The sequence below is a fragment of the Chiloscyllium punctatum genome, chromosome 3 (assembly GCF_047496795.1).
Source record: "Chiloscyllium punctatum isolate Juve2018m chromosome 3, sChiPun1.3, whole genome shotgun sequence".
In the NCBI taxonomy this organism is placed as follows: Eukaryota; Metazoa; Chordata; class Chondrichthyes; order Orectolobiformes; family Hemiscylliidae; genus Chiloscyllium; species Chiloscyllium punctatum.
In genome coordinates this window covers 80,934,648-80,951,737 of record NC_092741.1, presented here as the reverse complement: position 1 = coordinate 80,951,737, position 17,090 = coordinate 80,934,648, and the positions used below count along the sequence as shown (strand labels likewise).

General features: G+C 39.4%; 1 protein-coding gene across 1 annotated transcript in view; it reads right to left on the bottom strand.

Moving 5' to 3' along the window:
• The window catches only part of lama4 (laminin, alpha 4), a 173,070-nt gene that overhangs the window by 11,954 nt on the left and 144,026 nt on the right, over positions 1 to 17,090 (bottom strand). Inside the window, exons 32-38 of the mRNA XM_072555716.1 lie at positions 12,623 to 12,776; positions 10,705 to 10,898; positions 8,217 to 8,406; positions 6,179 to 6,334; positions 2,941 to 3,100; positions 2,447 to 2,577; positions 2,160 to 2,253 (exon numbers count right to left, since the gene is read on the bottom strand). Coding sequence (XP_072411817.1) covers positions 2,160 to 2,253; positions 2,447 to 2,577; positions 2,941 to 3,100; positions 6,179 to 6,334; positions 8,217 to 8,406; positions 10,705 to 10,898; positions 12,623 to 12,776 — 1,079 coding nt within the window. The remainder of the gene's footprint in view (positions 1 to 2,159; positions 2,254 to 2,446; positions 2,578 to 2,940; positions 3,101 to 6,178; positions 6,335 to 8,216; positions 8,407 to 10,704; positions 10,899 to 12,622; positions 12,777 to 17,090) is intronic.

Here is a 17,090-nt window from a genome sequence, read left to right as displayed (position 1 = left end):
GTACATGAAGCATGATGTCGTGGCTCTGAAACTCAATCTCCCTAACAATAAACACTAACACACCATGTGCCTTCTTAACAACACTATCAACCTGGGTGGCAGCTTTCACAGATTTCTGCACGTGGACACCAAGATATCTTTGTTCATCTACACTGCCAAGAATTTTACCATTAGCCCAGAACTCTGCATTCCTGTTACTTCTTCTGAAGTACCTCACACCTTTCTGCATTAAACTCTATTTGCCACTTCTCAGCCCAGCTCTGCACCTAATCTGTGTCCCCCTGTAACCCACAACATCCTTTGGCACGATCCACAACTCTACCTATGTTAGTCTCATCTGCAAATTTACTAACCCATCCTTCTACGCCCACATCCAGATCATTTATAAAAATGACAAGCACCGTGGGTGGCACGGTGGCACAGTGGTTAACACTGCTGCCTCATAGCGCCAGAGACCCGGGTTCATTTCCCGCCTTAGGCGACTGACTGTGTGGAGTTTGCACATTCTCCCAGTGTCTGCGTGGGTTTCCTCCGGGTGCTCCGGTGTCCTCCCACAGTCCAAAAATTTGCAGGTTAGGTGAACTGGCCATGCTAAATTGCCCCTAGTGTTAGGTGCAGGGTAAATGTAGGGGAATGAGTGTGGGTGGGTGCGCTTCAGCGGGTCGATGTGGACTTGTTGGGCCGAAGGGCCTGTTTCCATGCTGTAAGTAATCTAATGCGGCAAACCATTGATAACTGAGCTTCAAGATTAACATTTCCCATCAACCACCACTGTCTGTCTTCTTTCAGCTAGCCAATTTCTGGTCCAAATTGCGAAATCTTCAATCCCAAAACTCCGTATTTTGTGCAATAGCCTACTGTGTGAAACCTTATCAAACACCTTATTGAAGTCCATACACACTGTTTTACCTTCATCCACCTGTTTTGTCACCTTCTCGAAGAACTCAATAAGGTTAATTCGACATGACCTACCCTTCACAAAACCGTGTTGACTATCCCTAATCAAATTATTCCTTTCCAGATGATTATAAATCCTATTTGTTATCACCTTTTCAAACACCTTACCCACAACCGAAGTAAGGCTCACTGGCCTATAATTTGGCCAAAAGGGTTGTCCCGACTCCGCTTCTTAAACCAGGGAACAACATTTGCTATCCACCAGTCTTCTGTCACTAGTCCTGTCGACAATGGTGACATAAAGATCAAAGCCAAAGGCTCTCCAATCTCCTCCTTGGCTTCCCAGAGAATCCAAGGATAAATCCCATCTGATCAAGGGGTCTTATCTATTTTCAGATCTTCCAAACATGCTAAAACCTCCTCTTTGTCTGAATGTAGATTACAAACCAGCCACCCAGCCAACTGAGCTAACTGACCTCCATATTGCAGTATAATATTTAATGCCAACACTGGGTACTTCAAGGGGAAAGTTACACCTTTCCATAAACCAAAGGCCATTCTTTTTTTGTAATCATCAAGATAATAAGGAGGTATCGATATCAGCACATTTGTTAACTAAAGTCAATCTCACGTGACTGGATGTATTAAAAATATTGAGAGCAGTTTGATTGATTGATTGATTGGATTGATTGATTGAATATACGGACTCAATTGTTGTCGTTGCCATTAAATGTAAAAATTATTCTGCCCTAACTGCCCGGCTTTTGGCGCAATTGGTCAGTGCGTTTGGCCTTAACCAAAGAGTTGGAGGTTCGAGACCACCCTGAAGCAAAGCTCTTATTCTTATCACTGCACCAGTTTTCTTATGGATAAGTGTTATGGAGAGAAAGCAGGAAAATGGGTTTGAGAAACCTATCAGCCATGATTGAATGGCAGAGCAGACTCAATGGGCTGAATGGACAAAAGTGAGGAAACCAGTGTCTAGATTAGAGAAGTGCAGGAAAGGCATAGCAAGTCAAGCAGCATCCGAGGAGCAGGAAAATCCATCATCAGGATTCCTGACGAAGGGTTTTTGCCTGAAATGTCGATTTTCCTACTCAATGGGCTGAATGTCTTAATTTCTGTTCCTATGTCTTATGGTCTTCTGATAATTACAGTGACTGGCTAAATATTAGGTTCTTGAGGGTACTTTGTTATTGAGTTAAAAGCTATATGGGAAATTTGTATTTGAATATCAGTAAAGTAATTAAAATGACCCTTGCCTGCTATTCGATGCCATCGGCCATCACACATACTTTGCTTTGGAGAAACTGATGTTTTAAACTCTGCAGTTCCATTGCTGACTTTTAATATTACCTGCAAAGAAATAGCATATATAGAATGAAAACCTGCCAGAAGCACATCAGTAAGTTAATGGACTGAAAAGCACTTCGGCTCCATTACTACCGCAGAACATTTTCTTCATGAATTTCTTCTCTGCTCTGCACTTGAGTAATCCAATATATACACTGCTAGAAAGCTTTGCTCTAACATTCTCTTAATCCCTTACCTGTCCATATTCCATGAAGAGATTCAGGTATTTCCGGTTGTAACTGTGAATATGTAACAGTATTCCTGAATGATTTCTTGCACGAATTTCAAAAACAAGCTCAAATTGCAATCCTAAATTGAATGAATCATCTGAAAATCAAGTGCAGAAATTCTGATTATTGCACAATAACAAATTATACATCACTTGTTCTGTAATAGCAATTTTGCACTCTATTTAACTTTATTGTTATCGAGCTTCTACATATGGTAAACCATGTGTTTATCTGATCAGGATGTTACAGCCTTGCCTGAAATCATTTAAAATGTTCAAATTAGAAATAAAGTAATGGCTCATTTCCCCCATGTTTCACAGTTTAAAGCTACCCCCCGGGAATAGCATTCTTTTCAGAACCACTGAAGACACCACTTCCAGTCTACTTTGAAAGAACTACATTTTGCTTCCGATCTATGCACGTAGAGATGTAAATGCTAAGATATGCTTATTTGATTTACCCAAAATCACATATCCTCCTTCTGTGGAAAAGAATGTTCCAGACTCAGTCGGACCTTCAAAGCAAGGTGTAACACCAAATGTTTGACTTGCTGGTAACAACCGCTGTCTGTTTAGCTGGAAGTTCCGAAGACAGCCATTAAAACTTTGGATTGACTTGACCTGAAGAAAAATATATTTTAATTAATTAATGCAGTTACCTGCACTGCCACCAAATGTTTAAATGAGTATCTTGTGCTTTGTAATATTGCCTTTGCAAAAAATGGCTCATGGGTTCCAGTGTCAACTCTATTTAACGAGAAAAACAGACTTCCAACAGAATTCTTGCTTGCACTGAGGAGCCTACCCCTGGTAGGAAAACATTGAATTGTGCTGGTTATTATTTTCTTTGATTAATCTATTATTATCTTGATTGAAACCGCCAACTACTAAAAGGAACTTTTAATTTGAAACCTATAACCTGATCCTACAATGGCTTCCTAAGGACCCTTCCCCTCTCAAGACCCACCTCCATGGCAGCATGAATGCCAAGGGTCTTCCATCCAGATAGAAATGCTCATGAAATATCCTACTGATTCTCAACTTCATTCTGTATTTGAATTAAACAGTTGAAAGTATAAGTATTTACACAACCGACCATTAATAGCATTTTCTTAGAACATTGGAGACTAATAGCACAGATGCTTTCATAATTGTTTATAGGCATAAACATCTTGTGCCGCCATTCTAGGAAGACAAGCTGCAACCATACACTGCCACCTATACACACTTTAATCTTTAACCACACGCTGGCTTGCTGTCTCAGAATGCAAAACAGGTCATGTCCCATTTTCCCCTAATTTAAAGACACAGTCCCAAAACATAATCTTATAAAGCCCTCACAGCTGTAAGAAATTACATTCTTTAAGTGATGAGGAACACACTGCAGAAAATCCAAGAAGAAACGATGGGCTTCAGAGACTAACATTATTCCAGAGGAAAATCTTGAGAGTCATTCCTGGTACTTTTGTATCCAAATTAAACGAGTCATTCATGGTATTGTTTAACTTGGATATAATTGCTCTACCTCTATTGCTTAATTGTAACTATTGTCCCTACCTCTCTCAATTCTCAGCAGATGGACATGCTGTAACAAATACCTTAACAGACATCACACTGTGGATAGCTTCTTCGCATTAGCAAGATAACCCTTCAATTCTTAGGCAGTGACACTGTCAGAATTATCTTGCCTTGACCCTCCCCTCCCCTATCCACAACATTGGTCAATTATCTAGCAACAATTAAAAATAGTGACCATGATATGAAATTGTGTGCTCTAAGTTGTTGAAGCAGAGATTTTAATATTTGCTTCAAGATAATAATCTTAAAATATACAATGGAAAAGTGACCAGCACAGCACCATTGAAATATATACCTTATGTGGGCAGAAAAATACCAGGATATGGATTAATTAACCTGTTTCAGTGACTGAACATATGAAGATCCTCAGGTCCCCTAAGACTGTTTGCAACTGATTTCAAGGCCCTTTGAAGTCAGTCCTTCAATTCCCTTTTTAGTTTAAACTGATAGCCCTTTACATGGGAAGATGGGAATCATTTCTTAACTATGGGATGGTAGTCTGGGTTATGGAGATACCAAAATAAAAGGATTTAAAGAGGAAACTCAATTACAAAACCTTTCCACGAAATCCTTTCAAGAATCACCCTCAACAAAATTCATGAAGTATTTTAAAATTTTGAAGACAATGGAAAGAATAACCACATTAAGTTCATAAAGGCCCCCAGTTCAAATCAATGTATAATGGATAGTTGTCAGTATTCTGTCTGCAACCAAAGTGAAACCTTACTCCCTTTATTATAGTACAGACAGACTACCCTTTATCTGAAACCCCAAAATCCGTAAAGCTCCAAAGTCCGAAGGTTTTGTCGTGAAGTTTTTTCTCATTAACAAGGTTGTTTGGCAAACAGTTAACCCAATTCCACACCCACTCGATGCATGTCACTCAGACGTGATGTGTGTGTGTGTGTGTAGGGGTGGGGTGCAGAGGGCCTCAATTCTGTCTCAGGGCCTGTAGTAGTAGCAGTCAGTCTGCTGCTTGGTAAAACTTTTTTTTAAAAAATTCACCGTCAAACATCCACTTATTCTGAAATTTGAAAAATCCTGAATTCTGAAAACCTGCTGATCCCAAGTGTTTCGGATTAAGGATTGTGTACCTGGACTGAATTTCTGACAGTCTGTCATATTATTTAAAAAACTTTTTCATTGCAAGTGTATAAATGGCTGATATGCTGGCAGAACAGCCCTCAGAGCAAAAAGCAAAAATGTGCTTGAAGTATATGAATACAATGCTACAATGCAGGCGTTGGCATGACACTGGAATTCTATGCGTGACCTTCTCTCCAACATAAGGTCAGCAGTGTGGATGTTCGCCGATGATTGCATAACTTTCAGCACCATTTGTGACTCCTCAAATACTTAAGCAGTCGAGGTTAAAATCCAGAAGGACCTGGATAATATCGTGGCTTATGGTGAAAAGTGGCAAGTAACATTTATGTCACACCACCGCAAGACAATGACCATCTCCAACTCCTTGGCATTCAATGGCCTTACCATCGTTGAATCTCCCACTATCAACATCCTGGGGGTTACAATTGATCAGGAACTAAATTAGCATAGCCATATAAATACAGTGGCTACTAGAATGTGTGAGAAGCTAAGAATACTGCAGTGAATAATTTATCTCCTGACTTCCCAAAGTTTGTCCACCATCTTCAAGACACAAGTCAGATGTGTGATGGAAAACTCCCCACTTACCTGGATTAGTGCAACTTCAACAACACAAAAAACTTCACCTAATACCATGCCGCTTGCTTGACTGGCATCACACCCACACACATCTAGTCATTTCATCATTGACACTCAGTAACAGCAGTGTGTACTATGAGATGCACTGCAGAAGTTCAACAAAGATCCTTCCAAACCTACATCCACTTCCATCCAGAAGGATAAGGGACAAGGGGTGCAGATGAATAAGAAAAAACATCGCTGCATCAAAACTCTAGAATTCCCTCCCTTGCCATGTGTATGATCCTATTGCATGTGCACTGTGGTCAAGAAGGCAGCTCACCACCACTTTTTCAAGGACATCTAGGGACTGGCAAGAAATGCTGCCCCAGCCAGCAACACCCACATCCCACAGATGAATTTTTAAAAAAAATACACAGTATTAGCATAACTTACCTGAATGTTTTTGGCAGCTTTTCCCAATGGCACACCACCCACATAAAATGGTTCAGTTATATTCCATGGATAAACAGGACTGATGAGATTACCCTCTAGAATGTGGAGACCATCTATTATTAAACGTCCTTTATTATTTTCATGTGTGAAAATAACCTTAACAAAACAAAAACAGAAGGTTTCAGTTGAGCTAAACATAGTACATTAAAGATCACAATTGAACATTGAAAGTGTTCTTCTGCTTTTTGTTCAATTATGTTTTGATGATATATAGAGGTATAAAAGTTGGAGGAGGCCTGCATCCCATTGTAAATGCATGGATACATCTGCCTCTGATCCTGATGTAGCTCACAGTGTTTGAGTGTTGATAGTGAACACGATAGGTCACCTGCAAGTCACAGAAGCAGAAATAGCTAGATCTAGAATAGAATTTCCATGGAAATAATGTCAAAGTACCTCTATTCAGCTCCCTTTCTTAGAGGGTTTGAATACATAAGCATTACCCACTTTGATCAAGTAAACAAGTGAGTTCAGCCAAATCCTGGTCTAGTTGATCTATGCTTCCTTATTGCTTTCCTTACTGCTCTGCCAGGCCCCTATTCAGTGTTGATCATGTTTCTCCTGTACCTCATTCCCCCCAGTGTTTCCTCTGTGCACTGTTCTCTCTAGGCTCCTACTCTCCCGATTCCTGTCAATTAAGGAGACTCTACAGTGAAATGCAGGAATGTAACCCATTGATTGTGGCAAAACAAAACTATTTTCTTAAAAGTGCTTTAAAATGCTCTTTATATACAGTATTTACATAACATACAGCATAAAATTATAATTTGGTTGAGGAACCCTAAAGGAGTCTTTCAGCAAAAAGAGTTTGAGAACCAGTAAATTAGTAGCATATAATCATAATGAAAATTGTCATGCAATAGAACAGAAATATAGCATTGCTGAGAAAAAGCACATTTGCCAAAGCTTTTTGTCTTGAGCTCATCAGGGCAATTCACAAGAATGCCATCTATGGGAAAAACTAACATTTATACTGCATAAGCGGGGAATGTTGATTCGTTGGTGATTATTTTCAGCAATAACAAAAAATATATATATGATTTAAAATTACTTGATGAAAATTTAACAAGTATATGTTTTCTTCAAAGTTAAACAGGGGAAATGTTAATGTCATGACTACAAAGGACTCAGAATTAGGCATCGATGATCTGTTTCGCTCAATGCTTGTCGTATTTCACTGCTAACTTTTGATTACCAAGTTATTATTGCAATTATTAAGTGATATTAGTCCAAACTGGTTTAGTCAATAATTTGAATGTTGTATTGCTGTGCCTAAAAAGACAAAAAAGTAAAATTTGCTTTTATATAACGTAATTAAAGACCTCATGATATACTAAACTGTTTTATAGAAAATGAGGACTTTTGAGTATTGTCACTGTTATAATGTAGAACACTTCGTAGACAACTTGTACTAAGCAAGTTCCCACAAATAGCAATGCGATGCTACCCAGCTAATATATTATTTTAGTGATAGTGAATCTCCTTAGTTCATATACCTCACTTAATGGTTCTATTAGTGCAGAGGTAAGTAAGGCCAGTTCAAAAATGGCTTTCTCAGGGTGGGTCACACACAAATAAACACACTTAGTTTGAATAAAAATATAAGGATTCATTTAGTTCTCTATATTTTGAAACAGGAGTTACGGGCAAAATATAGGTTTAGAACGAAAATTTACTTTTACTAAAAGGGAAAATAGGATTTCTAACTGGGACCAAAATGCATCCAATCCATCTTTGTACATTGTGAAAATGCCACTAATATAAGAGTGCAAGTATAAACTGAATGCTGATACGCTGATTACAAACACAGTAGTACGGTGTATTTTCTCAATAAAATACCTTTGTTTTTACATTACGACAGGTTGAACATGGATATGTATATCACATATCTACAGATATATCACTGTGCAGTGGCACTATGTTCTTTCAAAGAGAAAAGAACTGGAAAGCATTCTCACAATATTTTTGTCTCACTTACATTGTGCCAGAGACCATCATTGTATTTCTCTAAACTTCTTAATTTCAATTTTTCACGGCCATTACTGAATGAGTAAATAAGGTGACCACGGGCAATGAAAAGTGTCATGAACTGGTCTTCTTCTTTATTCGCCACATAAAATATAAGTCCATGTGAAGATTTAGTTCTGATGCTGACAGAGAAGTGGGACCTGAAAATACAACACCATCATAATAAATAAAATGAATTCATTTCGATGCATTGATTTTTCCTTTACCTTTGTGGAGCGTAAGCTACTTTGGGACCATCAGAATGTCTTAGAGGTGAAAATCTCAGACAATTTTGCCACTCTTCAGGCACAGTACCAGTGGGAGCACACATCAAAGGTCACAATTTAGGCTGGGACCTGGATGTAAAGGATCTTGCTCTCTTAAAGGAATTTCCACGTGTTCTACCAAGGAATATATGCAAACTGTAGGCAGAATCAATTAATTTCCACATTATTGAGCATTAGAGAAACCCAGCAAAAAAATGGTGACGTTGTACTGCAGGAATGCGAAAAACACGCATAGAAACAGCTTCTAAAATAAAACACTTAAATATGCCCATCCCCTGCCCCTGAAAAAGATTAGCTACAAATGTTGTCAGCTTGAGGATTCTACATCTACCCTGTATTGCTTGATAAATATACACAGATTATCCTTCCACAAATAGGAACACTATTCTAAATGCACTTCACGTTAGCACTGAGATTAACATAATAATGAAAGGATCTTTGGAAGACATTAGGACACAGGAGTAGAAGTTGGCCATTTGACTCAGCAGCTCCACTCTCCCATTCAATGAGATCCTGGCTGATCAGATAATCCTTAACTCCACTTTACTGCCTCATTTCCATTCCCTTGATTCCCTTACTATTTAAAACTCTGTTTATTTCAACCTGACATATACTTAATAGCTCAACTTTGATTACCCTGTGCAGCAAATGATTCCATGGATCTATTACACTCTATGACGAAAACAAATTCTCCACATCTCTATCTTAAATGGGTGACTTCTTGTTCTGAGATCAGTATTAGATGCTTCCACAAGGGGGAAAAAACCTCTTCACAAATCCCCTGTTAAATCCCTAAATATCATATTATTCTGTACTGGACAGTTACCAGCCTTCAGTCAGACTTTAAAACATACAAACTCATCACTTGCTGCAACGCAATAGGGAGGTTTTATTCTGTAACTGTGCACTCTAAAAAACGCAAACACTGTGACTCACCAGTGATCATATAACTCACTGCCTAAAGTGACACTGCCCCAACATAATATGCATCATTTATAATACGTAACAAGCCTCTCCCTTTACGTTCAAACTTCCCCTTAAACAAACAATCCAGTGTTTACATAATTCCAAACACAATCTGTATGTCCAAGCAGCAAAACTATTTACATGGACATGATGCACGATTTCCGTTAGATATTACAAACAGGAGGCTCAGTTTAATTAGAATTTGGTGGGGGGGTGGGGGGAGGTGGGAGGCCTGTTCATGGTGGCTGTTTTCTTAATTCTCCTAAGGGATTCACCAAAAGGATAGTGGAACATGAGGTACAGTGAGCTCGTCCCTATGGGGCGCACCAAAGTCTATTTCACAAGGGCGATATCCTCACTGGTTATGGAGGGTTGCTCCGGGGTCAATGTGCATCCTTCAGGAACTGAGACAGAGGCCCCTTCTTAAAACCCTGCAGTTCTGGAAGCTTCAACACTTGAGGCTGTGCCGTTAACCGCTGACAGCTTGCCTTTGCCACATGATCTCATCCTGACTCGGTGTTGGATTTGGGACCTGGCTGGGCCAGGACCTTGTCAGATACCCACTTGGCAGTCATATTGTAGCTCTGTGCCAGTACTTGGTCACCCTGAGAAAAGAGCGTGGCTGGGCTATTTGATTCCTTTCAACAATCTTGTATGTTTCTTCAGGTAGCAACAGAACAAATGTGGCTCTTATTTGTAAACATCATGTGTGCCGATGAGTTCTGGGTAGAGCCGTGAAGTGTGTTTGGGTACATAGCTGCTGAGTTGATGAACTTGTGTCCTCCCTTCTTTTGACACTGTCACATGTTTTCACACATTATATGACATCTTCTCAGTTATTGCTGAAAATGTGTTGCTGGAAAAGCGCAGCAGTTCAGGCAGCATCCGAGGAGCAGGAGAGTCGACGTTTCGGGCATGAGCCCTTCTTCAGGAATCATTCCTGAAGAAGGGCTCATGCCCGAAATGTTGATTCTCCTGCTCCTTTGATGCTGCCTGACCTGCTGCGCTTTTCCAGCAACACATTTTCAGCTCTGATCTCCAGCATCTGCAGTCCTCACTTTCTCCTCTTCTCAGTTATTGCCCATTCACTTAACCTGTATATACAACCTCAGTCAACTCTTTGTGTCATCATCAGTACTTATCTTCCTACCTACTTTATATTATCCAAATCATTAATATATATCATAAATAATTCTATTTACTCACTTGCGATTGAAATATTCAGGGATTCCAAAAATCTCCTGTCGACTGTTAGGAATGCCGCCATATTGGTGGGCATGTTGGATTGTCTTGGGATGAGTTGGTAGATAGCAGCGTGCCTCTTCATGTAGGTCATTTCCTTTTGCCTTTCCACTGTGGACCACTGAAACTTTTCGTAATTCTGCTGTACCACTGTTCACCTTTGCCAAAAGGACATTTGAAAACAAAGTGAATAAAGTATTTGGAATAAAGTTAATTGACAGCTATTGTATCTGGAATTATTGAAGGAAGTTGATGTTGCAATTTTCCCAAGTAAATATAGTTAGCAGACTTTCTTAAGTGAGGTTTTGCTTTTGCATGGAGGCCTTGCCAAGTGGGAATGTGTGTTTTTCATTTTATTTAAAGTTAACCATTAAAACAGAACCTGGAATAGAAACTTAGTTTCAGTGATGGTCACCAGAAAACTTTCACCAATTGTTGTCAAACTCATCTGGTTTATGAATGTCCCTTTGGGAAAGAAATCTGCCATCCCATCCTGGTCTGGCCTGTGTATAACTCCAGATATATTGTATCGTGATTGATATTTAGTTATCCTCTTGAAGTGGTCTAGTAAGCCACTTCAAATGGCAATTATGGGAGAATAACAAATGCTCACTCTGCCAGTAATGCCCACATTCTGTGAAAGAAAAAGTAGTCTGATACAGGACTGTAACACCATCAGATTGATTCTATAACCTGCACTCTTATCGAACAAATGCACCATGTGTAGAAACTCACTTTTTGAAAAATGACACTTTAGATTGTGAAAGTCAACAGTATCCACTCTGATAATGCGTGTGCTACATGACTTCATCATAACAGAGCAAACCTTACTATTCTGTGCCTGACACTGCACCACCTTAATGCAATGTAGAGAAATGTCAGGCAGGATGGAGCACATGGCCCATTAATACAGTCCTGATAAAAGCTAATCAACCTAAATGGTTAGCTTGTTTTTTCTTGCCATTGATGCTGTCTAATTTGGTGAATTTTCCAGCAATGATTTTGTTTTCATTTCACTTTCCATTAACCAAATTGATGTGCTTTTGCTTTTGCCAAAAGGACATTTGAAATGTACTTACTAATCAAAAATCAGGCATCTACTGTTAAGGGTCTAATTCCTCCCCATGAGGTTTTTCTTGCAGCCAGGCAACTCAATTACCTGAGATGCCAAGCAAGCAGATAGACCCAAATTTTAGGTCTATCCTAAAAAATGTTTAGGAACAATAAACCACCATTTGAATCAATCTTTTCATGCTCCCGCTTGATTCTCTAAAACACATTTATTTACTTCTTCAATTCATTCATACCATTCACTTCAACATCCTTTCCTGGACACTGAACTGATTCAACATTGCTATTTCTATGTTAACAAAAAAAAACAATGAATAGCTCTTATAATTTCCCCAATTATTAACAAGTTGCCCCTCATTTTGAATATTTTGCTGTTATGAACAATCTGCCATGGCTAGTTTTGTCAAACGTTTTTCAGGATATGCAGAATTCAATACTCTGTAGACTTCTAATTGCTACCTCCAATAATGTATTATGTTGATGACTATTTATGAGTGTGGAGATATTCTCAATTTCTTACAAATAATATCCATTAGTAAATTATGGGCACCTATGCAGCAATTCAGGAAGTTGAAGAAAGCTTCAATAAATTGGTATCAGTGAATGCATAAAATACTTATCATTAAAGTTTTAAGTCCACGACAAGTTAGGTTTGTTTATTAATAAACATTTATTTTATAATAGGATCACTTCACTGAGGCAATGTGAAAAACCAGCAAAGATGTCTGGGAAAGTACATAATAGCTGTTACATTTACGAAAGTTACCAAAACTTTGATGAGTGAAAGTACCAAATGACAAGAAATTATTACCTTTCTACCTCGACCTCTCTTGGCTTTAGCAACATACTTTTGATGTCTCTGAATAATTGCAGCTGGATGAGTTTCAGCTGGGCAGCCATGCAGAGAGGTTTGTACCTTTTCAGCATATGTCTGGAAATCTTCTACTGCAATATCTTTCTCTGTTCTGCAGCATTTACAGAATAGAAAAAAAAATCTGTCAATTTCCCCACAAGCGCTTTCTGCAGAAAATCCACAAATTACTATGTATCATGTAACCTATTCAACATATTAAAAAGAAATATCTATCACCCAATGAAAAACATGAAAATCCTGTCATTCACAGAGCATTCATGCTGTTGATCACTCATTAGTAGCACCATGTTGTGAGCTGTATTCCCTCTCGAACAGCATTATGCACCAACATACAGCATATGGACTGCATGTGGTTCAAGAAGGAAGCTCAGCATTTCTTTTTCAAGGGTAACAAAGGATGAGCAATAAATGCTGGCCAGCTAGGCATACCAAATCCCATGAGTGAATGTAAAAAGACCACCTCTATCTGTTGTTTTCCCTTTGTTTCACTGAGTGTTCTTGAGCTGTTACCTTGATATTACAAGTGAGCTCGGTTTTATGCAACCCATCACAGTGGGAAAAATAATGCCTGGACGTACGTAAGCATGAGAGAGGCCCCATATCAGTACCCTGATTATAGCAAAGCCACTCCACTAAGGCAGAGGGGTGGATGGGATTGATGCAAATTTCCAAATGGCATGAAGTTCACTTTAATGAATGAGTGGCACCTACTATTCCTATTCCATGACAAACTAATGCTGGCTCAGAGATTATGACATCCCCTCTTCTGTGACTCTTCACCCTACCATCCCATCTTCATTCACCTGTGGCTAAGTGCCAAAATGATTCTGGAACTCTTGGGGAGGGGGGGCGGGGTGATGTCAGCATCAGCAATCACCACTCCCGCTGGCATTGGGGACATGACATAACATATTGCCAGCCTCTGTCTGCCTAGCAGCTCTCAGCAGGCAGGACATTTACCACAGGGAGCCTCGATCATGCAGAATTGGTGGCCCCTGCAGTGCCTGAGAGACACTGGACTCTGATGGGCATCACCCACAGAATTTGTAGATTGCTTGCTGGTTCTCTGTGGCCTGACAGAATCCTGGCCATTGAAATCATTCCGCTTGTCTTCCATATTGTTTTGTGCAGTTTGGAAGTTTTTAACTTCTAAGCCCCTGAAGCAACACTTTGTGTAGTTTGAGCAGTGTTTTATTATTGTTTTAGTTTGTGAAATATTTACATCATTTGCCATTAATTTAGCACCTATAAATACTTATTTTGTGCAAAATTTTGGAGTTAACATGCTCTTAACAATAGGTACTAGGTTTCAAAATTTAGGTTTCAAGATGAAGATCTTGTTTGCAGAAACCAATACCTAAAATATTCACCATATTTATTTCACTGATCCCAGCAAGTCACATTTTCCAATCCTTTGAAGATGTAAAGTTTAATGCAATATCTTGTACTGCAAGACCATCCTATTTAGAACAAAACAAAGTCTTGACCTCTGATCATTCAAAAGGTTATCTCTTTAGCTCTAGGATTTAAGTAGTTGAACTACAGACTGCATTTTCCATGTAAGATTACATGGACAATATTCACAGGTCATCCAGAACTCTCACAGCTACATTTACATGTTTTAGTTCCTATCTTTTCAACTGATATAGAATCAACAGATGCTTCATTGCAAAACCCTATGATAGTTTAAAGATAACAGCCAAATGTTCACGTGGTAGAACTCCACAAATACCTTGAACTTCTGTTAAGCAAGGATCTCTTTGATATCATTATTGATATATCAATTCAGAAAATTTGCAAGAGTTAGCAAATTGTTTCTCAATGTCCTAAAACAGCAAGCAGTTCTAAAATACATGATCATGACTAATGCCAGTGCTTTGCGGCGACCAAAAAGTCAAATTCTGCTTTCATTACACATGACGTCAAATTTTTTTCTGAAACAAGTACTTTTTAGAACCATATTTTGTAATTCAATCATTTTTTTTCTCTGAAAATCTCGAGCTCGCGAAACTTAAAAAGACGTCAGGAGAGATGTCATCTAGGCTGCCTATTTATTGTCACCCATTTTACATGGCTGCACTGTCAAAACTGCCGCTCTTTACGTTTGAAATTATTTCCAACACGGGTATTTAATCAGGGACTTGTGCCTCTCTGCAAAGGGTCATGAGCTTCACATCTGATGATATTTAAAAAGGGCAGCAGGCACACAACAGCACAACCGTGACTAGCATAATGCTTTTTTAAATATAATTATCCTCCTGTTGAGCTGCATGCTATTAGAGGGACTGCAGAAAAGGCCCTGAGGGAAGTTATTACTAGAAACACCTAAAGTAATGTCCCTCCATTTGTTTTCAGTTTAGACATCAAAATAACATACGTGAACTTTCAAATTATATCTGAAGGAACTTGAACAAGAAATTGCTGTGAGTTGTATAAACATTTTGTTCACTTAAAATGTAACAATGTGGCATATCCTGGAATGACTATGCTTTTAATTCAAGTTGAGTGGGAATCATTACATTTTGAACTTTAGTATCTTACTGAAGCAAATCCTCTGAAAAATGTCAAGGGCTTGATTTTCCCCAAGAGGAAAAACAGGCAGAATTATTCCTCATGTAGCAATTCCCCCTCCATTCCAGCTAGACTGGCAGATGGGATTTTCATGCATTGCAGAGTGAGATGCCCTCAGGACAGCCTTGGCTTATCCATTTGTACGCCAGAAACGTAAAGAGAAGTGAAAGTGGAGTGTGGCATAGTGGTAATGGACTAGTAATCCAGAGACTACTGATCTGAAAATATGGGTTCATATCCCACCATACCAACTCATGGAATTTAGACTCAATTCATAAATATGGAATAGAATGCTAGCCTCAGTGATGGTGACAACAATAAAACACACAACCAGTACACAATGTCATTCAAGGAGGAAAACCTGCCAAGATTAACTGATCTGGCTGACATTTGACACCAGTCCCACACGCATTCCATACACGTATCACCCTCTGTGTGAAAACGTTGCCCCTTAGGTCTCTTTTATATCTTTCCCCTCTCACCCTAAACCTATGCCCTCTAGTTCTGGACTCCCCAACCCCAGGGAAAAGACTTTGCCTATTTACCCTATCCATGCCCCTCATAATTTTGTAAACCTTGATAAGGTCACCCCTCAGCCTTCGACGCTCCAGGGAAAACAGCCCCAGCCTGTTCAGCCTCTCCCTGTAGCTCAAATCCTCCAACCCTGGCAACATCCTTGTAAATCTTTTCTGAACCCTTTCAAGTTTCACAACATCTTTCCTCCCAACTCCTGTACTCAATACTCTGACCAATAAATAAAGCATACCAAACACCTTCTTCACTATCCTATCTACCTGCGACTCCACTTAAGCAGCCATGAACCTGCACTCCAAGGGTCTCTTTCTTAAGCAACACTCCCTAGGACCTTACCACTAAGTGTATAAGTCCTGCTAAGATTTGCTTTCCCAAAATGCAGCACCTCGCATTTATCTGAATTAAACCCCATCTGCCACTTCTCAGCCCATTGGTCAAGATCCTGTTGTAATCTGAGGTAGCCCTCTTCGCTGTCCACTACACCTACAATTTTGGTGTCATGTGCAAACTTACTAACTGTACCTTTTATACTCACATCCAAATCATTTATGTAAATGACAAAAGATAGAGGACCCAGCACCGATCCTTGTGGCACTCCACTGGTCACAGGCCTCCAGTCTGAAAAACAACCCTCCACCACCACCCTCTGTCTTCTACCTTTGAGCCAGTTCTGTATCCAAATGGCTAGTTCTCCCTGTATGCCATGAGATCTAACCTTGCTTATCAGTCTCCCATGGGGAACCTTGTCAAACGCCTTAATGAAGTTCATAGATCACATCTACTGCTCTGCCATCATCAATCGTCTTTGTTACTTTCTCAAAAGACTCAATCAAGTTTGTGAGACATGATTTCCCATGCACAAAGCAATGTTGACTATCCCTAATCAGTCCTTGCCTTTCCAAATACACGTACATCCTGTCCCTCAGAATTCCCCTGCAACAACTTGCCCACCACCAAGGTCAGGCTCACTAGTCTATAGTTCCCTGGCTTGTCCTTACCACCTTTCTTAAACAGTGGCACCAAATTTGCCAACCTCCAGTCTTCCAGCACCTCACCTGTGACTATCGATGATATAAATATCTCAGAAAGAGGCCCAGCAATCACTTCTCTAGCTTCCCACAGAGTTCTAGAGTATACCTGATCAGTTCCTGGGGATTTATCCACCTTTACATGTTTAAAGATATCAGCACTTCCTCCTCTGCAATATCGACATTTTGCACGATGTCACCATCTATTTCCTGACATTCCATATCTTCCATGTCCTTTTCCACAGTAAATACTGATGCAAAATACTCACTTA